The sequence below is a fragment of the Malaclemys terrapin genome, chromosome 8 (assembly GCF_027887155.1).
Source record: "Malaclemys terrapin pileata isolate rMalTer1 chromosome 8, rMalTer1.hap1, whole genome shotgun sequence".
Classification (NCBI taxonomy): Eukaryota; Metazoa; Chordata; order Testudines; family Emydidae; genus Malaclemys; species Malaclemys terrapin.
In genome coordinates, this window is record NC_071512.1 from 166,104 (window position 1) to 188,011 (window position 21,908).

The 21,908-nt window shown below is 42.5% G+C and overlaps 1 protein-coding gene across 1 annotated transcript in view; it reads right to left on the bottom strand.

Annotated features, from left to right (window-relative positions):
* Positions 1–6,613: 6,613 nt before the first annotated feature.
* KDM3B (lysine demethylase 3B) overlaps positions 6,614–21,908 on the bottom strand; it is a 103,045-nt gene continuing 87,750 nt past the window's right edge. Inside the window, exons 16-24 of the mRNA XM_054036861.1 lie at positions 20,265–20,531; positions 19,523–19,694; positions 17,937–18,027; positions 17,689–17,819; positions 14,090–14,209; positions 13,521–13,660; positions 12,801–12,977; positions 11,934–12,068; positions 6,614–7,898 (exon numbers count right to left, since the gene is read on the bottom strand). Coding sequence (XP_053892836.1) covers positions 7,818–7,898; positions 11,934–12,068; positions 12,801–12,977; positions 13,521–13,660; positions 14,090–14,209; positions 17,689–17,819; positions 17,937–18,027; positions 19,523–19,694; positions 20,265–20,531 — 1,314 coding nt within the window. The 3' untranslated portion in view covers positions 6,614–7,817. The remainder of the gene's footprint in view (positions 7,899–11,933; positions 12,069–12,800; positions 12,978–13,520; positions 13,661–14,089; positions 14,210–17,688; positions 17,820–17,936; positions 18,028–19,522; positions 19,695–20,264; positions 20,532–21,908) is intronic.

A 21,908-nucleotide genomic window follows, 5' to 3' on the forward strand; every position in this document is an offset into this window, starting at 1 on the left:
TTTTTCACAAGCAGCCAACCTGCTGGCTGACATCTCACTGCTGCGGTGACCAGAGAAACCAGGGCACAGCTGCTGAATGCTTGCGGCTTTCACCCCGGTTTATATGCAGCTCAGCTATGCACCGCTTTGGTCCCAGCTCCAGTGATTGCTAAATGGCATGGGACAGTTTCCTACAACAGGGGAACTAACAAGGCTGCAATCCCTTGGAATCTGCAGCAGAGGAACAACAAGTACCTCTTGGAAACCTTCCAGAGCCTCTCTCTGGAGGATTTTCTGCAGGTCTCAATGTCCATCGACACCCTGCTTGGCCACGTAGATTAGCTACACAGGGCAATGTCCAGCTCACATAAACACACTACCTGCCTCCCACTTTTTGATTCCCTACACAGGCCACAGCAACTTACCCGGTGTCTCATCTGCTTCCTGCTCCCTGTAGAGAACTTCTGGAGTGGAGAAAAATTCCTGGCTGCCTGCCCCACCGGGCGATCCCCCTGGGAGTTCCACATCCTCTTCTAGCTCCCCTTCTTCATCCAGAATTTCAGCCTCCGGGTTACCCCTTTTCTGTTGCCTCCAAAGTATCCACGGAGCTATTGGTGATGGAGGTGGCGTCACCACTGAGGATAGCATTCAGCTCCTTATAGAAGCGGTAGGTCTTAGGTGCACCACCGGAGTGATGGTTTGCCTCCCATGCCTTATGGTATGCCTCTCAGATCCTTTATCTTCACTCTGAACTGCTGTGTGTCCCGATCATAGCCCTTTTCACACAAGCCTTGAGAAATCTGCCCACGTGTCCTGATTCCTGTGGGTCAATCGCAATGCAACTGAACAGACTCCCCTCCCCATATACTGATCAGATACAACTGCTCAGCTGTGGTCCAAGCAGGAGCGGGTTTGGTGCGATAGCCAGCCATGCTTACCTCGAAGCTCACATAGGAAGCCAGCAAGCAGGAAATGAGATTTAAAATTCCCAGGGCTTGCAAGGGGGAGGGGCAGGTTGGCTGAAGGGCACCGGAGTTCAAACTGCTGACCATAGTGGAGCATGGGAATTCCTGGACACTTTCTGGAGGCCAATAAAATCGGAAAAAAGGCATTGCAGTGCGTACACTATCGCTGTTTTGTCGCCAAAAGGCAGTTTTTGGTGACAAAACTTGCCAGTGTAGACAAGCCCTTAGTAGTTCTGCAATTTCACATTTGAGTTCCTTCAGAACTCTTGGGTGAATACCATCTGGTCCTGCTGACTTATTACTGTTTAGTTAATCAATTTGTTCCAAAACCTCCTCTAGTGAAATCTCAATCTGGGACAGTTCCTCAGATTTGTCACCTAAAAAGAATGGCTCAGGTTTGGGAATCTTCCTCACATCCTCAGCCATAAAGACCAATGCAGAGAATTCATTTAATTTCTCCACAATGGCCTTATTGTCTTGGAGTGCTCCTTTAGCATCCCGTTTGTCCAGTGGCCCCACTGGGTGTTTAGCAGGCTTCCTGCTTCTCATGTACTTAAAAAGTAATAGCAAAAAATGTTTTGAGTCTTTGGCTAGCTGTTCTTCAAATTCCTTTTTGGCCTTCCTAATTATGTTTACACCTCATTTGCCAGAGTTTATGCTCATTCAATTTTCCTCACTAGGATTTAACTTCCACTTTTTAAAGGATGACTTTTTGCCTCTCACTGCTTCTTTTACTTTGTTGTTTAGCCACGGTGGCTCTTTTTTGGTTCTCTTACTATGTTTTTTAATTTGGGGTATACATTTAAGTTGAGCTTCTATTATGGTGTCTTTAAAAAGTTTCCATGCAGCTTGCAGGATTTCACTTTTGGCTGTGTACCTTTTAATTTCTGTTTAACCTCATTTTTGTGTAGCTCCCCTTTCTGAAATTAAATGCTATGGTGTTGGGCTGCTGTGGTGTTTTCCCCGACACAGGGATGTTAAATTTAATTATATTATGGTCACTATTACCAAGCGGTCCAGCTTTATTCACACATCTTGGACCTGATCCTTTGCTTCATTTAGGACTAAATCCAGAATTACCTCTCCTCTTGTGGGTTCCAGGACTAGCTGCTCCAAGAAGCAGTCATTTAAGGTATCAAGAAACTTTATGTCTGCATCCCACCTGAGGTGACATGTACCCAGTCAACAGGGGGATAGTTGAAATTCCCCATTATTGATTTTTTTATTTTAATAGCCTCTCTAATTTCCTTGAGCATTTCACAATCACCATCCTGGTCAGATGGTCGGTAATCAATCATAGAATATCAGGGTTAGAAGGGACCTCAGGAGGTAATCTAGTCCAACCCCCTGCTCAAAGCAGGACCAATCCCCAACTAAATCATCCCAGCCAGCGCTTTGACAAGCCTGACCTTAAAAACCTCTAAGGAAAGAGATTCCACCACCTCCCTAGGGAACCCATTTCAGTGCTTCACCACCCTCCTAGTGAAAAAGTTTTTCCTAATATCCAACCTAAACCTCCCCCACTTCAACTTGAGACCATTACTCCTTGTTCTGTCATCTGTACCTCTGAGAACAGTCTAGATCCATCCTCTTTGGAACCCCCTTTCAGGTAGTTGAAAGCAGCTATCAAATCCCCCCTCATTCTTCTCTTCTGCAGACTAGATAATCCCAATTCCCTCAGCCTCTCTCCTCATAAGTCTTGTGCTCTAGCCCCCTAACCATTTTTGTTGCCTTCCGCTGGACTCTTTCCAATTTTTCCACATCCCTCTTGTAGAGTGGGGCCCAAAACTGGACATAGTATTCCAGATGAGGCCTCACCAATGCCGAATAGAGGGGAATGATCACATCCCTCGATCTGCTGGCACTGCTCCTACTTATACAGCTGAAAATACTGTTAGCCTTCTTGGCAACAAGGGCACACTGTTGACTCATTCAGCTTCTTGTCCACTGTAACCCCTAGATCCTTTTCTGCAGAACTGCTGCCTAGCCACTCGGTCCCTAGTCTGTAGCAGTGCATGGGATTCTTCCGTCCTAAGTGCAGGACTCTGCATTTGTCCTTGTTGAACCTCATCAGATTTCTTTTGGCCCAATCCTCTAATTTGTCTAGGTCCCTGTATATCCTATCCCAACCCTCCAGCATATCTACTACTCCTTCCAGTTTAATGTCATCTGCAAACTTGCTGAGGATGCAACCCATGCCATCCTCCAGATCATTAATGAAGATATTGAACAAAACCAGCCCCAGGACCGACCCTTGGGGCCAATGCCGGCAGAGCCGGCTCTAACTTTTTTGCCGCTCCAGGCAAAAAAGAAGAGCACCGCCCCGCTGTAACAGCACTGCCCCCGAGCGCCGCCAACCCCCCCGCCCCAGCGCCTTGCCAGGCCGCCCAAAGCCCCCCAGCGCCTCGCCGGGCCGCCCAAACACCGCCCCTCCCCCCAGCGCCTCGCCAGGCCGCCCAAACACCGCCCCTCCCCCCAGCGCCTCGCCAGGCCGCCCAAACCCCTGCCCCCACCGAGCGCCGGGCTGGGCCGCCCAAATCCCCGGAGCGCTGGGCCGGGCCATCCAAACCCCCGCCCCCCCAGCGCTGGGCCGGGCTGCCCAAACCCCAGGGGTGCCGCGCCGGCCAGCCCCCCCCAGCGCCGCGCCGGCCCGCCCAAACCCCAGCCCCCCCCCAGTGCCGCGTTGGCCAGCCCAAACCCCAGCCCTCCCCCAGCGCCGCGCCAGCCAAACCCCAGCCCCCTCCGGAGCGCTGCACTGGGCCACCCCCCCCCCCAGCGTCACGTGACCGAAACAAAACAAACAAAAAAACCCCAACCCTCGAGTGCCGCCCTGCCGGAAAAAAACTCAACTACACCGCGAGCGCCCCCCGCCAGCCCAACATTGGCTGCCCCTTAAAAGGTGCCGCCCCAAGCACGTGCTTGGTTGGCTGGTGCCTGGAGCCAGCCCTGTTTAGGGCACTCTGCTTGATACCGGCTGCCAATTAGACATGGAGCCCGTTGAGCCTGATGATCTAGCCAGCTTTCTATCCACCTTATAGTCCATTCATCCAGCCAATACCTCTTTAACTTGCTAGCAAGAACACCATGGGAGACCGTATCAAAAGCTTTGCTAAAGTCAAGGAATAACACATCCACTGCTTTCCCCTCATCCACAGAGCCAGTTATCTCATCATAGAAGGCAATTAGGTTAGTCAGGCATGACTTGCCCTTGGTGAATGATTAAAGGATTAGATTGATTCTATAGGCATATTTTCCATTTAGTTTAACAAAGAGAAGGTAAAGAGGTGACTTGATTACACATTAAAAGTACCTACATCATGAACAAAAATTTGACGAAGGGATCTTCATTGTAGCAGAGAAAGGTTTAACACTATTAAATGACAAAGCTTAAACTATTAAAAAAATTTTAAAAATTAACCATTGAACAATTTACCAGGGGCATGATGGATTCTCCATCCTTGGCAGTTTTTAAAATCAAGATTGGATGTTTTTCTAAAAGGTATGCTCTAGAAATTATTTCAGGGAAGTTCTCTGGCCTGTACTATGCAGGAGGCCAGACTAGATGATCACAGTGGTCCCTTCTGGTCTTGGAATCTATTAATCGAGCCTGACATTAATCCTGGGCAAAACAGAAAAGCGAATATGAAAGTCAGTCAATAAAGAATGGGATTATAATTCATGTCAGTCAACATGCTTATGGAAAAGAGATTGTCATACAAATGCCATTTAATTTTTGATGAGATTACGTATTTAGTTGATAAAGCCAACTACATACATGTATATACTTGTATGAAGTAAAATGATAAATTTACTCACTTTTCCTGTTCTTAATTTGTCTAAAGACAAACCAGGGGTACTATATACTTCTTAATTTGTAATTATCCATAAGTTTCTGTGAAACCATTACAGCTGGCTTTATAAAAAATTGGTTGAATGATGAATATTACATGCATAGTGTACATTCACTAAAATACAAAAATAGAAGCAGGAGTACGATATTTGGAAAAGTTTAGCCCAGAAATGAAACTTTGGCTCTGGGAGTGGCATATTCTAAATCACTTCATAACAGCTGCAGGTACATGTTCCTTGAGGAGACTACAAAGTATTTTGTCACATGTAGCCAAGTCTAAACCTAATTCCTTATTCAAGAGCTATTTACAAAATGGAAGTGGGGTTGTGGTTATGTTATTGCTCAGGAATAATGCTTTAGTTTGGAGAAGGACATCCACTTAAGAACAGTCTAATAGTTACAAGAACATGTCACTTGCAGGGGGACCTAATAAGTATTTTGTTACTTATAGCCAAAGTATTTATTTCAAAGTATTTATTATTCAAATTGATTTGAAAAATTAAATAATGCATTAATTGCTATAAAATTCACTCATTTATGGTGAAGTTTCCAAAACATTTAATTTTAGATTTAATAATTTAAAAAAATGTGGTATTTGGCTAAGAAACTGGGACCCACAAATAAGAAATTGGAACTAAGGAATTAACTTCATCCTCCTCAGATACCAACTATTGTTCACGTGGAGCTGTATTTTAAGTGCGTTTTTGAATTTGGAATGGTTTGTGCGCACAGACTCTGACAACAGGTACACCATAGACACTGGAGAATAGGAATAGATGTTGGAATCACCAAGAGACCAGACCATCATGCCTAGCCAGTTTCATAGTTCCTTTCAGAGTGATTACCAAGCAAGGCATGGTAAGGGATGTGACTGTTTCTGGCCATGATCCTAAGTGTTCTAATCATTGCCCTCAGTCAAAGAAGCTGTTAGACAGCACCTGTGAAGTGTATGTAGAGGAGGCAGAGGCAGCTCAGAGATGAGGCACTCACTACCATCCACCTACCTGGAATACAGCAAGCAGCGCCAAGAGAAGCGATGCTGTCGCCACCATCATCTCCCAGACTAGGACCCTGGGACTCTTCATGGAAACACACTGGATGACCACATCCTTCTGCAAAGGTGAGCCAGGGGGCTGTACAGGTTGAACATGTGGGCCAGAGGGGTGGGTAGTGGAGAAAAGGAAATGGGGCAGTCACCCAGCCTGAGAGGGAGATGGGGGAGCAGCAGCTACCTGGCCTGAGGGAATTAAAGGGTGGTGGTGGTGGAAGCAGCCACCTGGCCTGAGTGGGAAGGGGAGGACAGTACATGGGGGAGGCAGTGACAAGGTGGAGCCAAAAGCAGCAGGATGAACTTCGTGATCACAAGCACTGCCCCTGGTCCACCTGGTCACGGTGCCTCTCTGGAGCCATCCACCCGTAACAGCTCCACCCTCTGAACTTGTGAGCCAACAGCACCCTTCCCTCCCCCCACCAAGTGCAGTGGTGGCCTTGCACCCACTCAGGCCCATTGCAAGGGTGGACCTTGCCCTCTGCCCATGAGGCAGCTCATCCTGCCCTACCACACCTCTCTAGCTGTAGGGTAGGGAGCTGGAGCCCAGGCTGTATCTGGGCTCTGACTGACCCCCCTGATCCCCCCCAGCTGGCAGAAGCAGTGCAGGAGTGCTCTGCTAGTAAGCCTAGCTGGCACCATGGAGGACTGCCCCCCTGTGCACGCCCCTTCTCCTCGCATAAAACGTTGCTCGGAGCTGTGCTGTGTGTGGTTTGATCATTGTGAAGGCCGAGGCAGCCGAGACTGGCAGGAAGGGATAGGGACCAGTGGTACAGTAAATGACTTTTATTTTAAAAAGTGAACATATTAACAGGCCTGCAGGTGGCACTACAGTACAGCTGGGCAGAAGGTAGATACATTTCCCCATGGACCCAGACAATGAAATCATCGCTTCAATGCTGACATTTAGTTAATTCTGGATACAGTTCTACCAAACTGAATTTACTGAAAATATTTCTGGACAAAGCCAATATTGAAAATTAATTTTCCTTCAGTTTTGGGAAATGACAGACATCCCGAGCTACCACTGGTACTTGGGGAAATATCGCCTGGAGCTACCAGTGCAGGGGGAGATGGACAACATCTCCATGTCAGGACAAAATACATGTCCTGTTTTACTTCTCACTTTGTGGAATCTGTGGGGAGTGAGGAGTCAGTTTCTATTCGCTCTCCTTTGGCTGATTTTGTGCTATTTTAGACTGATTTCTATAAATCATTTCTTGATTTTATTGAAAGGAAGACTAAATGTAATGTGCCTTTCCTTGTAAATCCAGTAACAGTTGTGATATTTCAAAAATACTAAAAATATCTACTTTCATGAAATATTAACTGTTTCACTACAAACCTAGTTTTTCACTAAATACACAATTCTCCTACTCCTGGAGCCTCCTGGGAAAAGCAGTGGGTTCTCCCTGTATATCTGTAATTCTACAGTGTATAGAGAAATGGCTACAAGAAGGGGTGTGTGAAGAACAGCTTTATCCTTTTCCTGTATCGCACTAGGGAGGATTGTGTGTATGTCTGTGGTTGGACTCCTGTTGATCACACTCATTCAGCAGCTATCTACCTAGGTCTGCAGTAGGATACCCCACCTCTAGCACATTCCTTATAACTTCTTGGAGACTAACTAGGCATGAGGAAAAATGTCCACACTCTTATACCACTTCTAATCATAATATGGAGGACCACCACATGGTTTCCAGGCAATTCCAATTTGCAAAAGGCCACAGGAAAGGGACACGGCACCTTTCATTAGAATAAGGAATTCTGCATGTAACAGTGCGATCTTCCATCAGACTTTCAATATTGAGGCAGTGTAGAAACAGTGGCTGAAGGGTGTATGTAATACTGACCACACCAGCTCTTAGTGAGAGGCCTCTGCTCCTGCAGAGGAAGTCATGTGCAGTCCCTGTATGTACTGTGAGAAAAGGCTTACTTCATATGGGGGGGGGGGGAGGGTTAGAATTAGCAACTCCTAAGACCTAGCCAATTTGGATTCATGAGCCTTCAGTGTGCCAACAGCATCTTTTACTGCATGGTAGATAATGTTCTTCACCTGTAAGAAACAGAAAAAAAAATCAATACAAACTTTTAAACCTGTCATCATGAGCAGCATCTCCACCCTAGCAAGAAGTCAGAGTTTAAGGCCAGAAGAGACCACTAGATCATCCAGTCTGACCTCCTGTATATTACAGGCCACTAATCCAATCTAGCATCCACACACTAACCCAAGTGACTCCTACTGCTCTATAAACAGTTATTTACTAGACTTTGGGGGCTGAATATATAATAGATGTAAAATGCAAACATGAAGTCAGAGACAGAGAGAGACACCAAAAATGCTAAACTTATTAAATAATACTATTGCTGCTTCACGAAGTTGCAAACAGCACTGTTATATAAATGTCAAAATCAGACCCCATGCAAAATTTAATATTAAACAACTGCACTGCTATGTTATTTATCCACTTTATGGTAACCCAGGATTAATTTATTGGCTATTATCTTTTTAGATTTTAAGCTTCTCCTTGCAAGGCCACTTGATCAGGCAAAATATTAAGTCTTTCATATTAAACTCTTGCCCAAATGGGTTGTATGTTATGAGCAAATTATTCATAGATTCACAGACTAAGGACTATTATATTATCTAGTCAGACTTCTATATCAGAGACCCATAAATTTCATCCAGTTATCTCTATACTGAGTGCAAGGTTTTGACTAATGCATGTCTTGATTCAAAGACATCAACAGATGGAGAATCCAACACTGCCTGTGGTAGTTTGTTCCAATGGTTAAATCACCCTCACTTAAATTCAAATTAGAAATTAGGCACAATTTTCTGTCTGGGTTCAGCTTCCAGCCATTGTTCCTTGTTATGCATTTCTCCACTAGATTAAAGAGTCTTTCAGTACTCAGTATTTCCCTCCCATATATTCTGTCATCAACTCATCTCTCAATCTTCTTTTTGATAAACAAATGGAGCTCATTAATTCTCTCACAATAAGGCATTTTCTCTAGTCCTCAAATCATTTTTGTGTTCTATTCTGCACCCTCTAATTTTTCCAACATCCTTTTAAAAATGTGGACATAAGAATAGGACGCATTACTCCAGTATGGATCTGAGCAATGCTATATCCAGAGGAAAAAGTCACCTCCTCCCTAGTCCTACTCAACTACTCCTTATAGATCCAAGGATTTCATTAGCCCTCTTTGCCACAGCATCACTCTAGGAGCTCATACGATAATTTATTTGTATTTCTATAGTGCCTAGATGTCCTAGTTGAGTTGCTTGTCCACTATGATTCCTAGCTCCTTTTCAGAGTCACTGCTTTCTAGAATACAGTCTGCCCCCCACCAATTCAGGAGGTACTGCCTCCACTTTTCTTAGATGTATAACTGGTATTTGGGTATATTAAAACGCATTCTAATTGAATGGGCCCTCTTTACCAAGTGACCCAGATTATTCTGCATGACTACCTTGGTCATCTTTATTTACTATCCCTCTAATCTTTGTGTCCTCCACAAATTTTTTTTCATCAGCAGGGATTTTGTATTGAATTTTCAGATCATTGATGAAAACGTGTTGAATAGCTTGGGGCCTAGTACTGATCTCATGACACCCCAATAGAACATCCCCATTTGATGACTTCCCACTGACCACTACTTTTTGAGATCTGTCAGTTCCAAGTTCTTAATCTATTTAACATGTGCTTTACTGATATTGTGTATGTGAATTTTTTAAATGAGGACATCATGCAGTATTAAGTCAAACATCTTACAAAGATAAGTATTTTACATCTACAGTTACCCGCTTTATCCATCAAACTTGTAATAATCAAAAAATGAAACTGGGTTTATTTGACAAAGGTATTTTCCACAAAATCACGTTGACTAGCATGATATTCTCATCCTTTAATTCTTTATTGATTGACTCCCAAATCCGTTTCTCCATCATTTATCAGGCATTAACGTCGCTCATTATCACTCTTCAAGTCTTTCTGAAATTTCCCTAGTATGCCAAGATTTATTAAAATTAACACTGGTGAGCCACAGCTCATCTCAGGTATCAGGGGGTAGCTGTGTTAGTCTGTATCTACAAAAACAACAAGGAGTCTGGTGGCACCTTAAAGACTAACAGATTTATTTAGGCATAAGCTTTCGTGAGTAAAAACCTCACTTCTTCGGATGCATCCGAAGAAGTGAGGTTTTTACTCACGAAAGCTTATGCCCAAATAAATCTGTTAGTCTTTAAGGTGCCACCAGACTCCTTGTAGCTCATCTCAGCCAACTCTTGGATAACTTTTGTGTGCAAGTTATTCAGGCCTGCCAATTAAAAAAAAGTATTTATTCCCTACTAGATGTTTAACATTATCCTGATTTACTAATGGTTTGGAAAGTTTATCATCCTTATATGACAAGAGTACATCAACCTGCTTCTTTCCAAAAATGGAACAGAATTTTTTATTGAACACGTTTGCCTTGTCTGTGTCATTAACAATTTTACCATCTTCATCTAGTACTCGGTCTATATCATTTCTAGGGTTTCTTGTGTTCCTAATATACTTAAACTCCTTATTGTTCTTAGCCCTGCCAGCAATGGATTTTTCCCTGACGTCTTCAACAATTTTCTACCCTTCCTAACTCCTAACGTATATTGACTGCTATCTATTTCCTCTTTTTTCCATTTGTAATGCATTGATTTTTATTCCTAATCGTGGAGTTCACTTCACCACTGAAACAGGTAGGTTATGCAACTCAGTTTAAACCAGTTTTTAAACAAACATTTTAAAAATGCAAAGTAAATAAGTAACAGTATAAGAATAGAAGAGCAACAAGGAATAGACACACTATCAATTCTAAAGCTTCAAGATAGTTAATTTCCTAGTGCCTGTGCCCTGGCTAATCACCTAATTATTAAGTTTACATAACTGCATTATGAAGCATGCACATGTGTGCTCAGTATTAGCTTTAGCTGACCGGTTTAGTTTTGATTATTATGTGCTTAATTTTTCAAGCCCTATATATAAATTCATGAAGATCAGCCATTACAGCCACAAAGGAAAAATCATAAAGCCCTTCCAATTCCTTTTTGGCTTTTAAGAGATAGACATCAGGCCCATTCAGACCAGTAGACACCTGTTTTAAAGAATGCAACTACTAGCTTTTCTGTTTTCACTACCTCTGTCAACTTACTCATCTAAGGATGCACTTGCACATCTGCATCATTATATCAGAAGAATAACATAGTCTAGTGCAGCAGTTCTCACTAGGCATACACATACCCTTGAGGGTACGCAGAGGTCTTCCAGGGGGTACATCAACTCATCCAGATAGTTGCCTAGTTTTACAACAGACTGTATGAAAAAGCACTAGCGAAGTCAATACAAACTAAAATTTCACACAGCCAATGACTTGTTTATACAGCTCTATATACTATATCAGTGTTTCTTAACCTTGGGGGGGAGGGGTGTCGTGATTTATTTTATAATTATAAATAGGACAGTCTTTGCTTGTGATGAAACAAAGGTAAAATCCTTCTTACAACAAGGAGTCTGGTGGCACCTTAAAGACTAACAGATTTATTTGGGCATAAGCTTTGGGGGGTCAAAACCTCACTTCTTCAGATGTACCCACGAAAGCTTATGCCCAAATAAATCTGTTAGTCTTTAAGGTGCCACCAGACTCCTTGTTGTTTTTGTAGATACAGACTAACACGGCTACCCCCTAATACTTGACTTCTTACAACAACACAAGAGATTTAATAGGCAGCTTTGTCTTCTGCTGTTTACCCTCACCAGACTTTAATAATTTTTGAGCCAAGCAATATGATCCATCATGTAAGGATGAAAGTGTTCCTGTCCAGGGACAGCTCACTTGAGGTTAGTGCTAGTCCTTTGCTTAGGTAGCTAAATCCCAGGATGTAGATTTTTGCCAAAAATATGGAATGCTTCTATCAAATTAAAAGCTCCAAAGTTGTAAAGTATTTATTTTTCCTGATTCACTAGCCATATGCATGTTCATAAGTGCTTCAAAACTTCCAACATATAGGATCTACTCAGAGATTGTTCCAGCAGGATGGACTGACAGTTACCTGCAGTTTATCCTCGTGGTTTGTGTGAGTGTTAGATAGGTGCCTGAATTCCTGGGTCAGGCGGAAGCAGTGCTTTACATGTTCTGGAGATACAAAATCTTCTGCCACTTTAATGCAACTGTACAGATTATGAACCTGAAAAAAGTAGTAGTATTAGACGTTAGATACACCACAAGACTAAATGACCCAAAACAGAATTAATGCAAACGAATCCACGTACAATAGGTTCCTGCACACACATCTACCAAAAAGAGATTGAAACACTCCAGTTTCCTGTAAGACAGTTCACATAATTGTATCTTAAGTTAGAGATCCAAAAAAACCTATTGGATCCCAGCTGGCCCATATTTCCACAGTACACTCTCTAGTGAACTTTATTGGTTCACATGCTACCTTCTTAAAAAAAAGTGCTGTGAAGGGAACTGACAGACCATCAAGCTCATACACCGCAGTTTGGGAAACCCTGCTCCAGTATTTTAGCTACCATAGATTTAGATGTCCAAAGTGATGGGTCTTCCACTACTTCCTTGGGAGTCTCTTCAGTGGCCTAAGGAGATCTACATATCAGAAAGTTTTTTCCTCACATTCATCCTAACTGTTCCCTTTCTTAATTTCATCCCATTACTTTACACCCACACCATGCCACATTATATATATATATATATATATAAATCATGCTCAATGTGATGCTTGAGCACTATTAAATAACTCCTGTAGAACTGTATTATTAGAACTGCAGAGCCCAAGACAGCAGCCTTACTTCAGAGTTCTTTCGGGAGCCAAATCATAAATCCAAATAACTACAGTTTTATAGTGTCCCAAATTCACTTGCCATCATCTTTATGGCCTCTACAGCATGACATTTACCTGGTGGGGGGCACCTGCAGGAATAAACACAGCATCTCCCAGGAACTGCACTATTGCCCAGCCTTGTACTCCATATTCCTCATAAAGACGCTTACGTAGGGTCTGGTCCAGATACCAACTTTGGTCATGAATTGGATCATGATCCGGGGGGTTTTCTTGACCTTGTTCATCTCCAACCTAATACAAAGATACAAAAACATTTATACAAAGATATTGCAGTTCAGTGGTCCTACTTCTCATAAAGTACTTTGCACCAACATACTGAGGACAAACACGATCTTAAGCTACTTCAATGTGAGAGACTACCAACTCAGATCATAAATAATTTTAAGGTCAAGACATCTGTACCAGTAAGTATCCCTTCCACATTCACCCCTGAAATGTTAGTCCACAGTGAAAGCTTACACTTCCTCCATGCTTGGGCGTAAACTCATTCCCAGTTTTCTCAAACTGGGACATGATGCCCATACAGATTTACTAGTATAAACCATATCCAGGCTGCACGATAGTAGTTTGTCACTGAATATACGACCAGCTGTACATGTCATTTTCTTAAACCATATTCATAGAAGAGGGAAACATTTGGGATTTTTGTAGGTGCATCTGTATTTATGCTCATGAGTGTCAGCTGAGGCAGACTCAACTTGAAGCTTAAGATCCCTATTGATAAACCTTTCTAAGGCCCTGTTAGGCCATAAGCTCCTTCAATCACCATCATACCTTTCGGAGAAGTTCACGGATCTTCTCAGCATCCTTGGCAGCGTAGATGTGCCACAGTGCTCCAGGCTTCTCTTTCCCTTCATGGATTCGCTGCTTTGTCACATCATCAGCATCTCCCTCATCAATTGTTTTCAGTACTTCTGAAAGGAGGATCCACACAAAAGCTGAACAAGGTCACATGAATTTACAGCTCCTGTATTTAATATGCAAAAGTCGGCATAACAAACTTTGACATTGTGCCTGCCAGTCAATAGCTATCTAGAAGGAAGCATGATAACTTAGTTATAAGAAATCTCTAGTTTGAGACCAGAGTAACCTTTGTTTTTTCCCCCCAAGAAAGGGTTAGATCTATCCAGTTACAACACCACTATTACTTTCATAGTAATGTCCTGGAAAAAGCATTAATGACTAGTGACCACTGTCTATGCCTCTGAACATCTACTGAGACATAGCCCAAATTGCCAAAGCAGTTTATTATAGCTGGCAAAGATTTCAAGGCCTTTTGAACAACCCAAGGAAGACCTCCTTCCACACCCCAAAATGTCCAAAGACAGTTATTTAAACATTACCATCGTCATGGGCTCCTTCCCCAATGGGGATGCCAACATACACCATGACATTAACAGCATCAGACACATCCAAATGGAGATTGGTTGTACCAACTCGCCTGTCTTCTGCAGTTATTAACCCTATGAAAAAAGAGGAGAGTAAAAAGATGAATATTGTAAAACAAGCAAGCTTTAATTCTTACAAAAATATCCTCCTTTTTGGAAGAGTGGAAATGCTTCCCACTATGCGTGCTACTTTTGCTTTCTGCTATCACCCAGCAAAAATGCTTAGCTTGTAACAGAACTGAAAAGGTTTATTTTTCATACTGGGATAGACATGAAAAAATTGCAAATGTATTGAAAGCTAGTTAAAAGTTTAGTACAAAAACAGCATGTTAGAAGTTTAGTCTGTCCCTGTTTATAAGGGAAATAATTAACTCTGAAGATAAGTCTGAATTTGTGCTCTGCAGCTTTGTGTATCTACAGGTCATTTGTTCCCAGTTGAAGCGAGGAGACTTGCTTTGGCAATGCTCATAGCAAAAATCCTCTCTCCCCTGCTTTACTGGTACTTGCATTTCCATTCCCCTTTTCCTCCCTTCTCTCCTCCTTTGTCCCCTCATCCTCCTCTCTGTAGTGTCCCCTTCTTTTTCCTTTATCTTGGTTTAGGAAATCTCCCAAAAAACCCTATCCAAAAATTAAAAAAAGAAAAAACAAAAATTAATGGAATCAATTTGATGTTTGCAGATCATCATGCTGTTACTCTGCTTGTTTATCTTCTCTGCACTACTCTGTGTGTCCTGTCTATTTAAACTGTAAACTCTGAGAAAGGATTTTCTTAGGGCTTGTCTTCATATACTGCGCAGCTGCGCCACTGTAGCACTTTAGCAAAGATGCTACTAGACCAATAAGAGAGCTTCTCCCGTTGGCGTAATTAATCCACATGCCTGAGAGGCGGTGGCTATGTCAGCAGATGCTCTCCCGTCGACATAGCTCTGTCTACACGGGGCGAGGGGGTTTGGTATAACTACGTTGCTCAGGGGTGTGGATTTTTCACACCCTCGAGCGACATAGTTATACCGATACATGTCTGTCGCGTAGAGCTGGCCTTACTCTGTATAGCACCTAGTATCAGAATCCTAGAATATCAGGGTTGGAAGGGACCTCAGGAGGTCATCTAGTCCAACCCTCTGCTCAAAGCAGGACCAATTCCCAGCTAAATCATCCCAGCCAGGGCTTTGTCAAGCCTGACCTTAAAAACCTCTAAGGAAGGAGATTCCACCACCTCCCTAGGAAACCCATTCCAATGCTTCACCACCCTCCTTGTGAAAAAGTTTTTCCTAATATCCAACCTAAACCTCCCCCACTGCAACTTGAGTCCATTACTCCTTCATTAATGGGGCATTAATGCTAGCTAAGGATTCTAGACAGGAGGCTAACAGACATCTTTTCTCAGTGGATTTTAAAACTGGAATGGACACATGAGCCTCTCCAAGAAACTTTTCTAATTATAATTAGACAAGAACATCTAACTACAAAGACTCAGTGAGCTGCAGCAATTTAAAGCAGATATAATGCTGCCTATGAAACAAGACTTTGGAAAATATTACAAGAAAGAATTTACATAATATGAGAATAGAAGGTACCATGGAACTGGAATTCATGGTATTCAGAACCTGCTAAAACCAAATTTTACTTCTCCTGCAAAGAAGAAAATGTACAAGTTTCCAGCCTCACCTGTAGGTGCTCCAGGCATTAGAACATTTGGCTGGATTGTCTGCTAGAGTAATCTAATATTGTGATTGTGAGAACATCGGAAGACAGAAACCATATTTTACATCCAATGTGAGGAACGAAAAAACAGTTTTTAAGGTAAATCTATAATAGGAAACATGGATTTAACTATTCAGTTTAGGAGGAGGAGGAGGAATTTATTTATTTATGTATTTATTTATTTATTAAAGGCTGAACTTTTATATTGGAGCAGAAGCAATCTGGAAGATCTAAATTAATTATTTTCCACTTATAAAGGCCAAGGCTAAAATTTTCAAACCTGGATGCCTGAGGTTAGGCACTAAATATTGCTTTAGGCACCTAAATAAAGTGACCTGATTTTCAAGGGTGCTATCTTGTGATTATGCTAAAGCATATGTTTTAGAAAACAATCAATCCTGATTTAAAGACTTCAAGTGATGGAGAATCCACTGTATCCCTAGGCCTGTTGTTCCTTCCAATGGTTAGTTACCCTGGCTATAAAAAAAACCCTACACCTTATTTATCTTACAAAGTTAAACTTTTAGCAAAACCTTTGCAATTTACTTTTAAAGTTATGCCAGTATTTTCCTTCCATGTGCCTACTTTGTGGGGGCGGAGGTATGTGCTATGCCTGAAGAATCATCTTTAGTTTTGTGGGTGGATAAAATCATGCTTTTTTTTTTAATTAAAGGGAAAAAATAATTTGTTTTTAATTGGCCTCTCAGAGTTGGTAAGACAACTCCCACCTGTTCATGCTCTCTGTATGTGTGTATATTTATCCCCTCATTATATGTTCCACTCTATATGATTCCTAAGAAGTGGGCAGTAGCCCACGAAAGCTTATGCTCTAATAAATTTGTTAGTCTCTAAGGTGCCACAAGTACTCCTGTTCTTTTTGCGGATACAGACTAACACGGCTGCTACTCTGAAATAGGTGGCTTTGAAAATCCCTCCCTTCTCTGTCTAAATATTGGATCAGGAGCCTAACTTTATGCTATTTTTGAAATTTTTGGACACTATACAAAAAAGTTTACAACAACTTCTTTAATGTATTGAAGGCCTAAATAACTTTTCATTGTTAACATTGAAGACATTTTGGGGAGACAATGATTTTATGTCATTAAGAAAAAAGTTTGCTAAATACACAGTTCTAGCCCCTATACTGGAAACACTTATATACATGCTAAATTTTAAGCACATAAGTAGTTCAATTTAAATCAATGGAGCTATTCCCTGTGAGTAAAGGTATCCTTAGGGGGTTGCAAGACAAGTATCTTAAATTCTCAATACTGAGGTCATCAAATCCTCCTAGTGCATTAACAGTCATGGAATATAAAGCTACATATCAACATGGAGTCCGGTGGCACCTTAAAGACTAACAGATTTATTTGGGCATCAGCTTTCGTGGGATGCATCTGAAGAAGTGGGGTTTTTACCCACGAAAGCTGATGCCCAAATAAATCTGTTAGTCTTTAAGGTGCCACTGCACTCCTCGTTGTTTTTGTGGATACAGACTAACACTGCTACCCCTCTGATCCTTAAAGCTACATATTATTCTTGTGTATATTAGTATTAGTTGTTTTTGCAGCACTATAAATTTACACACATTTCTAAAGAGCTATCACTATGCACAGTAGGAGCCAAATATATACATGGCATCTTATGGAGAAAGAAAATAAGCAAATTTAAAGACACTAGTACTTACTATGATATAAGCTAATGCATTGTAGGACAGTTCATTGCACTAGCTTCTGTATGTTCCAATTGTTCACTGAACACAGATCAAAGGATAGAGACAGTGTGGTAAAGAATAGTAAAAAAAAAAAAAAAAAAAAAAAAAGGCCATCTCCAGACCTTTTCACACATACCATATGCATTGTACATTTTGGGACCCAGATCAGGCCGTACAAAGTAACTCGGCAGTCTAGAGGCCAGATTCAGTCTGCCATCCCTCTTGGTATACTCTGGGAGAGGGAGGTTCTCCATCAAATCCTCAAACCTAAAGAGGAACAGCAGAGAGTACAGGAGTAGGACGACAGCACCAACAGAACTATATTGCTGAATAAGCACAAGTGTAACACAGGATCCCATAGGTGCTGCTGTTCAGCTCACTTACCTCGTAGGCATCATGTCTCTAAAATCCTCCCCTGGAGGCCAGTCCTTTAGTTTCAGCACCATTGGCTGCCCATCATCTGATCTCAGACGCTCTTGCAAGAGAGAGAAATTTTACTCAGCATGTTACATCCTTTCCCTCTGCCCTTTGTCTTATTTATTTAGATTGTCAACTCCTTCAGGCAGAGACTTTGTATACTGCCCAGCATACAATGGACCTTGACCTCAGTTTGGGCTCTTAGGCACTACTAGAATATTCAAACAAAAACAAAAACCAAGTTTTGACTAATCAAAAAGATGAGGGGGAGACACACCACACACCCAAAACAGAGGCTGAGGAATCCCTCTAACCTGCTAAATCTCACCCTGCAGAACTTTTCTGGGCCTGAAAGGTGGAGTTTTCTTAATCATTCACCCTTATTCTACTTCCACTGAGGTCAGAGTTTTATCATTGACTTTAACAGCAGCAGATTTAGGTCAATGTTGAGTGACTTTGAAAATCCCACCCTATATCACTTTTGCCAACTTGGACTGCTTCCAAACCACGCCAAAATCCTTTCTGCCCAATGCAAGGAACGAGTAATGTGCTTCTTAGACAATCATACATCTGGGTGATGCTCTTACTCAAAGGTAGCAACCAATATGCTGAACACCAGGTGGAACGCATACCTCCCTGTTTCACAGAATAGAGCATATTCATAGAGCAGGACATTTTAGAATTGCTGAAGGACACTGACTCAGACTTGTGATGTGAATGCATGCCCATTTTGGCAGGTAAAAGATGTCTGGGAGCACCTTCCACCTCTTCTGACAATACGATTCCCTCTCTACAGTTTGCTCCCAACATACCATAGGTTTGCCCAAGAAATCATCTCTGGATCCAGATTACACTGAAAATTCCTTCCTGTTGCCAAACCTCCCAATCTGAAGGAGGTATTCAAGAAACTAGCAGAGAGCCACTTCAAAACACTTGTCAAGGCATATTGTTGGAGGACCACAACATACATTCCTCCAGAGCTCTGAAATAGCCAGACTCAAGGATGAAGTGTGGGAGATAGCGGCAGAGCCAACATTTTGGGAACTTATTTCCAGGGAAGACAAAAATGGAGGCAGTGAGATTTATCATCAATGTGAAGTGTAAAACTAGTTTCAACTTAGCTTTCCCACAGAAGCAATTATAACAGCACAGGAGAAGAGGTAAAAACAAAAAGCAGTAGGCGAGAAATTGAAAGACATCCCCCATGATCTCTAATCAGGAACCTTAAGAGTACTGATCTCCTATGATACTGATCCTCTTTGATAGGTGCATCAATACACACTGCCGTAAACCTGAGTTATCTGCTGTTTGAAATAGTTGGATAGTTAGTGCAGCTTGGCCTAACGTTATTCTCCACCATTCCATCATCCACTCTGTAGCAAGCCCCACAGTTATTTAAGGAGTGGCATGGACTTTACAGCAAGAGGGGCATCAGTTAGAACACAATATCTACCTTTTTTTTTTTTGTGGGGGGGGGGGGAAGAGAGAAGAAGAGGATGGGAGAGGGAAGTAAGATAATGAAATGTGCTACTCTGCCATCGGCCTGCACTTACTGGAAATGATTTCAAAGCCATCCCAGAAGTCACGCACTTTCACATCTGAAATTATGGCGCAGTTCCTGCAGTTCACCAGATCAACATCCTGGTCTCCAAATTCTAGGCTGAAGGCCTCTGGTTTCCAGAGCTCTGATTTCAGCTTCTTATGGACTCCAGAGACCAGCACAGGCTGGGGAAAGAAAGGCAGGTGCTCATTCCACAATTTGCCAAATCTATTGCACATTCAGCCAAATCGCTCTCATTCTCAAGAGCTGGGATATTCTTGGCCAACACCACATAGAAGAAAGGCACCTGAAATCAGCTTCCTTTTACATATAAATCCAATCCTTGCACATCAAGCAAAAAAAGCTATTAAGAGGCAAAGTCAGCAAATCAAATTTCCGTTTCAGACAATGTGCAGCTGTCCTTGGAGGTTAGTCTGATTCCACATCTTCCCCATCCCAAATGGATCTGAGGAAGCAATGTATATGTAGCTAGATAAATCTACACTTGTAACCTAATGGCATCTGTTTCTATATGTTAAGAAACATTCCTCTCAAAATCATATGGAATGCCACAAAATTCAACTCTATTTTATACCCTCCCTCATACTTCACACAAAATTGCTCACACTCATTGATCTTCAAGAGCAGGAGTAGAAGAGCTTAAAGTAGCCCACAGGCTATAAGTGCAATACTACTTTCAAAATACCTGCACCAGGGTCTCCAATGAGAAAACCTGCCTATTTATTTTCTCTTACCTGGCCCTGTTTCCAACACTCCCTGAAGATCTTCCAGTTGTTTTTGTTGCTGGGGTCATGAAGACACAAGAGCCTTCCATCACAGAGCCAGGAATGTGAGGTGTGTGGATCCAGCACATTTAATCCCATTACCATTTCCTTCACCTCTCTCTGTGTATCAGCCAAGTTACTTGCTCGTTTTGCAGCATCAGATGTCTTCTTATTCTCCACCACAGAAGCAATTATATGATCCAGGAAGTTGGGCAGACTGGCTTTGCTCTTGGCCCCCTAGAAGATACAAACCCACAGGACAAGTTTAGTCTTACATAACTTGCATATAGATAACAGCTCTTGGGTGTAAAAGCCTCTTGTCTTTCTGTTACATCGAAGAGATGTTATCCTTATGTAAGTTCCTTTCTGTCAAGGAAATTCCGTTAGCAGAAGAACCGGTGAACAAATCAGTACAAGGTTAGGAGTACTATGGACTGTCCTATACAGTTAAGGCTTGGAAAATTTGCTGAACTATCTGCTACCCTAAGTAGTAAAACTACCAACTAAGGTGAATAACACCTATGCCTCAAGCCAAACCTCACCCCCCATTTTATTCTGTAAAGTTATGAAAAAAACGGTTACCTACCTTTCGTAACTGTTGTTCTTCGAGATGTGTTACATATGTCCATTCCGATTTAGTATGTGAGTGCCCTGAGCACAGATGTCTGAGATTTTTCCCCTAGGGGTATTCGTAGGCTTGGAGCAGGCGCCCACTGGTGTCGCATGCTCATAGCACTGGTATAAGGGGCTCCTGCCGAGCCCACGCTCCTCAGTTTCTTCTTACCTACCTCTCAGAGAGGGGCTGGCGGGCGGGCCTTGGAATGGACACGTGCAACACATCTTGAAGAACCACAGTTATGAAAGGTAAGGTAACTGTTTTTTCTTCGAGTGATTGCACATGTCCATTCCGATTTAAGTGACTAACGAGCAGTAGATCTGGAGGTGGGCTCAGAGATTAAGTCCAAGCTATCTGTAGGACTGCTCATCCAAAGAGGGCACAGTCTCTCGCCTGCTGCATGATGGCATAGTGTGTTATAAAAGGTATGCACCGAGGACCATGTTGCTGCTCTGCATATGTCCTGGATTGGAACCTGCACTAAGAAGGGTGCCGAAGAGGCTTGGGACCTTGTGAAGTGGGCTGTTAAATTAGATGGAGGTGGAGCGCCTGTGAGGTCGTAGCATGTTCCTATACAGGATGTGATTCCAGATGAGATCCTCTGGGAGGAGACCAGAAGCCCTTTCGTTCTGTCACCTATAGCCACGAAGAGATGGGGCGACCTGTGAAACTGATTCTTTCAATATAAAACGCCAGACCATGTCTGACATCCAGGAAGTGCAGTCGTTCCTTTCCCCTATTCACATGAGGCTTAGGGTAGAAGACCGGTAGAAATATAGGCTGACTGTAGTGGAATTGGGACACGACCTTTGGGAGGAATTTCAGGTGCGGCCCCAGCTGTACCTTATCTTTAAAGAAAATTGTATATGTAGAGAGGCAGGAGTCTGGCCTTAATTGATCCCAAAATGACATTGTATAGGGGCAGGGCCACCTTAGCAGAGGCTGCGGCTGACAATGTCCAAGAACCTGCCTGAAGGTTCCTTGATGACCTCTGCCTG